This window comes from Plutella xylostella, chromosome 7 (assembly GCF_932276165.1).
Source record: "Plutella xylostella chromosome 7, ilPluXylo3.1, whole genome shotgun sequence".
NCBI classification, from domain to species: domain Eukaryota; kingdom Metazoa; phylum Arthropoda; class Insecta; order Lepidoptera; family Plutellidae; genus Plutella; species Plutella xylostella.
In genome coordinates, this window is record NC_063987.1 from 2,764,819 (window position 1) to 2,775,576 (window position 10,758).

The following is a 10,758-nucleotide window of genomic DNA, read 5'->3' on the forward strand; positions in this document are numbered from 1 at the left end:
ATATTATCTTCTTTCAAAACACTAGCTTATGAATAAAGTAAATAATTTAATAATAGAAAACTTTACCGATATTGAATTACATTAACACATGAAACCAACGATAATATCCTCTACATTCCCGGTACATACCATTCACACTTACAGACATACCCCCTTATTCATAGAGAAGTTACAATACGTTTTAACTAATAAACTGTTTTGTCCCTCTCCGACAAAGAACAATTTGTTTCTTGACAGAGAGGGACAAAACAGTTTATTAGTTAAAACGTATTGTAACTTCTCTATGAATAAGGGGGTAAAAATGTTACGTTTAACTTCGAACAAATGTATCGAAATACCGAAGGCGACAAAACAAAGACAAAACCGTTTTATTATTTGTTTTATTATATTTGATTTAAACAAATAAACGACATGACACCTCGCGACAAACACAGCGTGGTCCCGACAAAACTTATATTCACTCATTTTGTTCAGCCACGCGGCGCGCGCGCCATATTTCTCACCAGTTTTGACAGATAACCTCAAAATTACACGTCCTGTACACACCACCACTTGCTTTCTCTCTTCTCAACCTTACAAAGTGAAGAATAAAGTAGATTTTTGTGTAGTGGTGTTAATTTCAGTATAAGACTTTATTGGAATTGATGAAGGATTCACACTTACGAAGAAGCCAGGAGAGCAATGGCGCCGATTTATCAAAGCGCTTCGTTTTGTTTTTTCGAGTAATTTTGAATAATTTGTGAATGGGAGCGCTATCGGCTCCGGACGGGCACTTTGTTATTATAAGTGGTGTTTTCGTTTAATTAATGATGTCGAATTATTTCAGGCCGTTCCCGATTTATTGATTTTAATGAACGACTCGCGTCTGAGATAGGTAGCAGTTTGTTTTATGTTGCTTTCATGTTAATTGAGCTGATAAGGCCTGCGTAAGGCGAGGTGGGGTTTTTATCAACGGTATATAGAGATATGGAGATGAAGTCACCCTTAGTTAGTATAATAGCACGTTCGTCAGCAATGCGTTATTTTAAATTTCAAAATTTACTTGAACATTTTATTGTACATTTCAAGTGTATCTACATTATATGAGTGTAACTGGACCTTATTTTCAGAAAAGTAGTTTAATTTCTTATTCATCTAAAAACCATGTACTTACTTAATTATCAACATTTACAAATCAACGAACTATCTTACGAATGATCCAAACAGGTAAACATATTATAGTGGTTGTTTCAAGGTAACGTCAGCAACAAAGATACAATCTGACACGCATGGGAAAGTGATAAATTGGCGTGCGCCCGTGATTAATCTAATTTACGATACAAATCTACTTTTATTTTGTTCTGCTGACGCACTTTAGTATCGATGAACTTGTGGAACGGTGCAGTGTTCTTGCAGTGTCTTTTTTAAATAAAATGAAGAGTGGTCATGAGTTACTGAAAGCTGCCCAATTTCATGGGGCGAGGAGACTGGTTGCTGATAAATACGGGTAAGTACTGACAAATATATACTAGGGTAAAACTAGGTACTTATATTAAACTACAGCTTTCTGTAAAGGCGTCTAGCCTTATAAGTCATTAATGTAAAGTTGCATATCGAACTGTAATTCCCAAGAGGTGCAAAGAAAACTTAACTATCGACTATACATTTTGCGTGTTACTTATACATATAGACCCACCAAAAAAGTAAAGCTCAATAGAAGAAGAAGTGATAGTCTGCTAGGTTATTTTTTTTTTTATTTTTTCATCACGACCCATTACGTCCCCACTGCTGGGGCACGGGTCTCCTTCCAATGAAGGAAGGGTTTAGGCCTAGTCCAAGGCTAGGTTATACAACTCTATAATAATATTCCTCTAGAATCATGAATCCAAACACGAGATCAAAATCAAAAGATCCTGAACTAGGATTTGTCACCATTGGCTGGTGATTGGCCAGTCTCCTCCTTTCGTGCAGACCTATTGATGAGAAAATGACTATTGATATTGTTGCGCTCCTTGGGAGAGGCCTATAGTCCAGCAGTGGATGATTATTGGCTGATCATGATTATATTTATTATTATATGATATACTTTTAGCTGGAGCTGGGCATGGGGGTCAGCACTGCTGACATTATTCGTGATCAGCGCGTGTGTTGTCGCCGCCCTTATCATGCGATACATCGACAACCCTACATTCTTAGTTCAATTGAGGTAAGCTATGGTATTCTTCAGTTCAATTAAGACAGTGGTAACTATTCTGAAGGACGAAATTCTAATTTTAACGCTGTAAAACTATACATTTGAACACTCATACAGTCGAATGGTAATTAAGGTTTTGGAAATAAGCCCGCCTTTGTATAAGTCCTATGTGTTTTTAGGGTTCCGTAGCCAAAATGGCAAAAACGGAACCCTTATAGTTTCGTCATGTCCGTCTGTCCGTCTGTCCGTCTGTCACAGCCGATTTACTCGGAAACTATAAGTACTACAGTGTGAAATTTGATGGGAATATGTGTTGTATACACACTAAATAGTAAAAAAAAGAATTGGGGGTGGGGCCCCCCATACATGTAACTGAGGGATGAAATTTTTTTTTTCGATGTACATACCCGTGTGGGGTGTCAATGGAAAGTTCTTTTAAAATGATATAAAGTTTTCTAAAAAACATTTTTCTTAAAGTGAACGGTTTTTGAGATATCAGCTCTCAAAGTCGTAAAAAGTATGTCCCCCCCCCCTCTATTTTTATAACTACGGGGTATAAAATTCTAAAAAAAATAGAGGTGATGCATGCTAATTAACTCTTTCAACGATTTTTGGTTTGATCAAAGTATCTCTTATAGTTTTTGAGATAGGTGACATAATAAGTTTATTATATTTGCTGCTACGGAACCCTTTGTGCGCGAGCCCGACTCGCACTTGGCCGGTTTTTTTTTATTTGTAACTGTTCTGTATATTATTATTGTTTGCTTTTATATGTACAATAAAGTGTTTATAAATAAATAAATAAGGTTTTGACAGCTCTAAAATTAGGATATTTTAATCGATATTATTATGAAGTGAGTTTTGAGTGGAGAACTAAAAGGGGTAAACTAAGTTAATAATATTGTTATAATACCTACACTGTAGGTGAAAATGTATGAATATTATTAACTAGCTGTTCCCGCGCGCTTCGCTTCGCCTTAAAAAGTTTTTCCGTGGGAATTCCGGGATAAAAAGTACCCTATGTTCTTTCCCAGGGTCTATACCATATGTATACCAAATTTCATTCAAATCCGTTCAGTAGTTTTGGCGTGAAAGAGTAACAGACAGACAGACAGACAGACAGACAGACAGACAGACAGACAGACAGACACAGTTACTTTCGCATTTATAATATTAGTTAGGATAATTGTTTTGTTTTCAGTTCAGTAGTAAGTGGGAAGGCTTTCCCGTCGGTGACGGTTTGTCCTGAAATAACTTTTCCTGAACATAAAGTCGATGCTTTCTTAGATGAAATGTAAGTTCTATCATTTATATATTTTATAATAGACAAAATATTCCGTAGTCAGAAACCAGTATATTATAAGAAAATAATGGAACTTATTAGTATGAAAAAAACGGATCTTCATTGATTATTTTGTCTTCTTCTTTACGAAACATACGTAAACTTAATACCTACGTATAAACTTGTTTAAAATATTAAAGGGAAGTCTATAGAAATCTTGTTGTATGTTTACATCACCCAATCTCTTATTCTATCCATCCTTCCATGCAAAGGTTGTCTGGCAGTGATTCCTTTAAGCGATAAGACCGCCTTCTAATAAATATCTAGCTATCTCTCCACAGCGCATACCCGCCAGGCTTCGAGCGCCCCTACCTGCGCAAGATCACGTGGCAACTGGCAGCGTTCTATTCTCTAGACGTGGACTACTCCACGGAAGAGCTGATGAGGATGGAGTACGTGCTGCGGTACAATGACCTGGACGTGGAGAGCACGGTGATGAGGCTCATGACGAGCTGTGAGGAGATGCTGGTCAGGTGAGGGAAGTGGGGTGAAGGGGTTTGGATAGTGTTTGTGAGATAGAGTACAGCTACAGAAAGCCTAAAACAGGAACAGGAGACCCGTGCCTCAGCAGTAAGGACGTGATGGGTTGTGATGATGATGATAACTACAGAAAAAACTTTGCGGGGAAGGAATTTTATTTGTTACTTTTCCGTTGGCAGGCGAATCTAGAAACAGGAATGTCTCTAGAAAATTAAAACTTAGTGCATGCAACCTTTTGAATTTTTATAAAAATAAAGTTTTATAAACTGTTGTGCCGTTTGGTCGTGAAACAATTTTAAAAATTATAGTGCGAATAGTTAATTATGATCCTTATATTATTATATTAAATATGAAGTATATTATTTGTTTCAGATGCCGCTGGAGGAACCAGATGGTGAACTGCTCTGAGATATTCCACATGCAGGTCACCGGGGATGGCATCTGCTGCATATTCAACTCCAAGTCTCTTCGACAGTAAATATTTTCTTCTCTCCTTTCTCTTATTGTTAATATCATTACAGTAATAAAAAAATACACGAGCCTTGCTTGATAGTAACCTTAAAAAAAGAAGCTCACAACTCACAAGACGATGTTCCCATCTTTCTTTATTCTTCGTATTCTTGGTACTCGAACTCACTAGAAGATTGGGTTATCTGATCTTCTCCCGATATGTTATTTGTCTCTTCATAATACTAACGATGAAGTTTTGCGGACGGAAAGGCTTTTCAACATATTGTGTGTTCAGATTTTTCATAATTGAGTGTTCCAGCAAGGTTCCAGCATTAATAGCCATACATATACCAGCTCTCTGTTTCAGCTATACGGGTTCGTTATCGACGTTGATAAACGTCACTATATCGCGATTCGACATAAATATAGCAGTGCTGTGATTAGTGCAACGCGCATTAAACTGATTTATCGATGTCGATAACATACCCTTGTAGCGGCCGCTGGAATCGGTAGTAGATAGTGATAGGCATTTCAAGGCTATTCACCTTATCATTGCAGTGAGCTGGACCCACTCCACGCCACACATATCAAGCCCCAGGTCAAGTGGTACACGACCCTGGTGGGACCAGCCCACGGCCTGACACTGCTCATCAACCAGACTCAGAAACACGGCAGCATCGATATCACTTATAAATGGGTAAGGGTTTCTTTTGAGGTCATTTTTGAGCCTTTTATATTGTTCTGTTGGATTTGAAGACTCCATATTGCTTATTCTATTTTTCAAAGATTTTGCAAACACTTGGTCATTATGAAAAATACGAAAAACTTATTTTATCATTTACTTTACTCGGAGTCACAGCAAAAACCTTAATACGCGAAAGCGTTATCCTAGATGGCCCACTGTGTATATTGCACTGTGAACCGATGTCCACCTAAAAGATTGATCAATTGGATGGCAAATGCATAGACTTAATTTCTTATAGCAAACCAACCCTTAATTGAATATGGATCCCACATTGTTTTGAACTTTAACCCATTGAGTTAAGGGCGAAAACCCATGAAAATTTTGAATTAGCCGTGCCTTATTAAGGGCTAATCAATTAAACGACTACACAGGTGACGATCCACCACAGCCTGGACTACGTGGACTCCAGCCGGAACGGCAGCGCGCTGTCGCCGGGATACGAACACTGGTTCAGCTACGCCACTTACGGTACAAACCTGGCCCCTTAGCATGGGACCCAAGATGCGCGTGACAAGATATGATAGAAAATACGTGCTCACGCAGCTTGTGTCCCATCCCATTATGCTACAGGACCTGATGTTCGAAATAACAGCATTGTTGTAACACCACATATACATACGAACATAGTCTTGTAAACTTGCATACTAAGCATTCATTATCAGCCCCTAATATTATCTTAATGGTTTGTTATCTAGTCTTATTGCTAACATCTTAATCAGTCGCATGTAATAATAAAATACCTAATAAGGAAAACAAAATAAATGACAAACGTGAATGTTTCCAGGTTTCGCAATGTCGGATAAAATAATGGAGCTCAGCCCGAATCTGAGGAAATGCAGAATATACTCCGAGGAACCCCTCGAATGGTTCCCGGCAGGGGGCAAGTTAGTATTGAAAACTGTACTTTACTATCACAGCTTGTCGTTCGTGACGTGCTATAGACTCTTTTAATTTTCAACCAATTCTCCCTTTTTATCGCACATGATTATGTGTCATAGGTATGTGTGTATTTTTCACCGACAACGGCATGGATTGGCCAGTCAATATATCGTCAGTTGCTGTCCGCTTGCGCTGGATATACAGTAGAGCGATCCGGAAAAAACGCAGCACATTCTATTCGATAGTCTATTCGAAAGTGCTGTCAACCTGTCAACAACAAAATGGCGGTGTATAGATTTGCGAAAGTTTGACAGCTATCATTCCATAGGTCATTGTCAGAATAATATTATGTACTCTGTGGTCATTCTTTTCGAAACTCATTCGAAAGGTAAAAAGTGTTCGAAAGTGCTGTCAAGTTGACAATAGTCGCACTCGCATTCGATTCTATTCGTTAGCTCGAATTTTCGTGATACGGGTACAGGTGATACATCACTACAGCAACCGTTCCAACACCGACACATTAGCAATTAATAATCCATAAGAAACAGCGAGCGTCGCACGCCTGTCAAACATCTGTCAGATCCATACAAGTTATTTCAGATTTGACAAGTGAGCGACACTACTTAAATACTTATTGTGTATTGCTAATGTATAGTGGTGGTTACCCCACGGAGGCTTATTTCTCCCTCCCTTTTACCTTCATTCATCAGATTACTCTGCACCCTGGAATGTGAGATGCGGTTCACAGCGCGCCAGTGCGGCTGTCTGAGACCCAACCACCCCCTGCCGCCCGGCCTGCGCGCCTGCCGCGCCTACAAGCTGGCCTGTGCGAGACATGCTGGAGGTATGAACACATACTCACAACACTACTCGTAGACATGATGGAGGTATGAACACACACACACAACACTAGACATGATGGAGGTATGAACACATACACACAACACTAGACATGCTGGAGGTATGAACACATACTCACAACACTAGACATGCTGGAGGTATGAACACATACTCACAACACTAGATAGTCTTGATACTATGGTCAATTCTATAGCCTTGACCTTAAAAATAGTACTTAGTTGTATATACGGACAAGGATTTTTTCATGATTTTTGTCAAGTTCCAGTAACCATTCTGCGTGTTTTGAAACTATACAAGGCCAGAACGCAGAGGTTGGGACTGCTCGCGTATATTTTCAAATTAAAATAGTGTCATGATTTACTTGAAAGTATACAAGGCCATTACGCACTAATCGCGTATATTTTCAAGTAAGTTGGGCCAAAATTATGGCTTGAAAATATACTGCAGCAGTTACCACTGCGTACTAATCACGTATATTTTCAAGTGCCAAGCGGCAATGCGAGCACTTGAAACTATACATGATTAGTTACCAGGTAGCCCTTTTGAATTGTTGCTCTCTCTTTCTTTCATGTCAAATAGTAATAAGTATATTGCTTTCTAAACATTGCATCATCATTCCGCACTTGGCATTGTTTTCGTAACGTGTTTTTTGTTTACATTGTACAGTTTAAAAGTAAATTGATTTAAATTAAACTGTAGAACTGTTGTAAATAGTCAAAATGATCTCAGATGAGGGTGTAGAACAATTCATAAAAAACAATTACGGTGAATTCAAAACTTGATGATAAATATATGTCTGTAATAGGTCTATAGGGTAATACCTACTACACTCACGAGCAATGAATAAGTCCAATATGCAAAAAGTCAACACCAAATGACCCCAATTTTTTAAAAAATTTAATTTAGAATTTTATCTAATCTACTGTTTTTAGTTGGTTATAATAATATTTTTATGCGCTGTTAAATGTACTTTAATATTGCCGACGGCGGCGGCGTCATTAAGCTAGTCTTTTCCGTTCTGGAGCTGTCTTCACCGGAACTTTTTCATTGCTCGTGAGTGTAGTAAGTATTACTCTTAATTCATATAAATAATAAGATATCAGTATTCTTACTTGCAAGTATGATTGCTATAAATATCAATTTATCAATCAAATTAGAACTTGTTCATCTTTATTTATTAACATTCTATAGGTATGACAGGCAGAACAAGTAAATTGTAGTCATGTACATTTACCGAAATAGTTAAGTAAATCAAAATCAGCATGTAGGTATAAATTATATGCGACAAGTACGCTAATCAAGCAATGTGCGTAATAGCAATGTATATTCTCAAGAACGATTCAGTAAATCCCAACTTGAAAGTATACGCGATTAGTAGGTACGCACAAATCGTGTATATTTTCAAGTAAAATAATATATTTTTTCACTTGAAACTATACATTGCTAGTACACTATGGGTGCGTTCTGGCCTTGTATAGTTTCAAAACACGCAACCATTCTATATAGTCATGCTAGGTGCTCTAAATTATACCTACGTAGATATATGTTGTATATTTAGACACACACGGCCTTTTTAGATGGAATCACAACATACCTATTAGATTCATAAGGATTAAGTACATTTCCTCAATAATACCTAGATTTTAGTAATTTTGATGTATTTTTTTTCCAGTATCAGTAAGCTCTACTGAGTTTTGCGACTGCCCGTCCACCTGCCAGGCCGACAGAGCCATCATCAGGAAACAATCCTTCCCTCTGGCCCTGAATAACGCCACTTTTGATCCTATTTAGTAAGTACGAGATGATGAGTGTTCCTCATAGATAACCCGAAATATTTTTACAACAAAAGTATTTTATGATGAGTGTTATCACCACCTTTCGGTGAACTATTTACTTTTCCGGGTCTCAAACTTTAACTCCTAATAATCACGTTTCATATCGCATTGCGACATAGATTGCATATGTTTTCACCCAAGCCAAACAAATTAATAACTGTTTTTCAATTATCATTTAATTTTAAAGGCTCTCTCAAATCCCGTTGTGAAATGTTTGTGCACATCTGTACACACATATCTAACTTTCAGACCTCAAACTCGTGAAAGATCGTACCAATGAATGAAGTCACAAATCTTCTAACTGAACTAATCCAAAATAAGAGCTCAGAAGTGCGGTGTTACTCTCTCCTCGAGACGTTACTTTTGCACTGACATCTTGTTTTTTAAAATAATTATCGTTGGTACTAAAGATTTTTTCAAACGACATCACTGGTTTGTCTTTTGTAAAGCCACTGTAAACCTCATGTAACATTTCAGCCGCGACATAAAAGACGTGCACCAAGTGAGCGTGGTGCGCGCCTACGTGGGCACCTACAAGATGCGCAGCTACCGACGCGAACTGTACTTCACTTACACGGACCTTTTCGGTGAGTTATATCATCATCAGCCTATAGCAGTCCACTGCTGGACGTAGGCCTCTCCCAAAGCACGCCACTGGATATTACTATACTTACTTAATCTCTTATTCTCTCCATCCAAAGGTTGTCTGGCAGAGATCGCTTTTAGTGATAAGACCGCACTTTCTTATAATTTTTTGGTGTTAGTACAAATAAGTGTATTCTGTCTATTTATACAATGTCCTCGGTTCAGCTAAGTTGATTCCCGTGACGTTATGGCGACGTTTTGAGCTTTGCGGTTTTAGAGATATCCCATAATTAAATTTTATTGATTTTGTCTACCGGTTTATTTTATGAGTCGTATGCAATGAAATGTAATAATAACGATACAAAATTTGGAATAGTATGTGTGAGTAATTTTAAAAAATATGAACTGTTACTGTGATCATCATCATCTTAGCTGAAACCATGGTAGGTATAATAATTAGATCATGGCTGAAACGAGGTGTAAACGGCCGATAGTTTAGTGCAACGGAATTCATAATAATATCAATTAGATACTGATTATTATTATTTATATGCCCAAATATAGTTAAACTCTTGTTTCAGCTCAAATTGGGGGGATCTTCAACGTGTACTTTGGTTGCAGCGTGCTCACCCTTTTGGAAATCATTATTATTTGTTATCGCACTATTTTCTGCAAACAGCTCACAAATAAAGTTCAAGACAAATCAAATAATATTGTTGCAACTAAGCGTCCACCAGAATATAAAACATAATTTCATGAATAAGTAATCCTTTGTTCTTATTGAAAAAAGTATAAATGATTGTGTGTGTTACGTATTAGTAATTTTAATTATTTAATTCGCAAAACTTTGCTTATTTTGTTTAGTTTTCTTTTAGGTTAATAGAGTTAATAAATCATTTCAAAATGTATAAGTAAAGGGTTTCATTAATAGTAGGCACTTATGTATTTAACCTGATTCTATATCATGCCGTGAAAAGTCTTTCTTTGAGGTGTCCTCTCTAGTTGCCTACTTAGAACATTATACAGGGTGTTGCAAAAAGGGTATACTAAGCCGAAACCTACATGTGCAGCATGTTATATCTAAGCCCGAAACTGAAATCAGAATTTGAAAATTCGCGTATACCAATTTTGCAACACCTTGTACATTATACCTCCTCGGGCGAACCCGCTATGTCAACAGTATCTGCTATTTACCTCCTCACCGCGAAATTAGATGTTATTTTCAATGCGGTTTACGAGAATCTCTCCTTCACTATCATCTGTTTAAGCTTTTACAACGGTGAAGGTGGGATAGTTAGTGTGGTTCCTTGTTGCACTTTCGTGATGAGATTTTAAAAGAAGAATGAAAGATAAACTTATTAATGAATTAATAGATCATTTTGTTCTGGTAAATTTAACACAGTTTTAG

The 10,758-nt window shown here is 37.4% G+C and overlaps 1 protein-coding gene across 1 annotated transcript; it reads left to right on the forward strand.

Annotated features, from left to right (window-relative positions):
* The first annotated feature begins 2,090 nt into the window (after window positions 1–2,090).
* On the forward strand, window positions 2,091–10,101 carry LOC125488796 (sodium channel protein Nach-like). The gene is made up of 11 exons (XM_048622277.1): window positions 2,091–2,185; window positions 3,375–3,467; window positions 3,797–3,988; window positions 4,368–4,469; window positions 5,004–5,142; window positions 5,562–5,658; window positions 5,975–6,074; window positions 6,780–6,913; window positions 8,603–8,720; window positions 9,243–9,352; window positions 9,932–10,101. The coding sequence occupies exons 1-11, from the start codon at window positions 2,145–2,147 to the stop codon at window positions 10,099–10,101; spliced, it is 1,296 nt and encodes a 431-aa protein (XP_048478234.1). The 5' UTR covers window positions 2,091–2,144.
* Window positions 10,102–10,758: the final 657 nt, after the last annotated feature.

Excerpts from the sequence above, each read along its gene's own strand:
- LOC125488796 (XM_048622277.1), top strand. The coding sequence starts at position 2,145 with ATGCGATACATCGACAACCCTACATTCTTAGTTCAATTGAG. Across the intron at positions 3,468-3,796 it reads GATGCTTTCTTAGATGAAAT|CGCATACCCGCCAGGCTTCG; the intron begins GTAAGTTCTATC and ends ATCTCTCCACAG. Across the intron at positions 8,721-9,242 it reads GCCACTTTTGATCCTATTTA|CCGCGACATAAAAGACGTGC; the intron begins GTAAGTACGAGA and ends GTAACATTTCAG.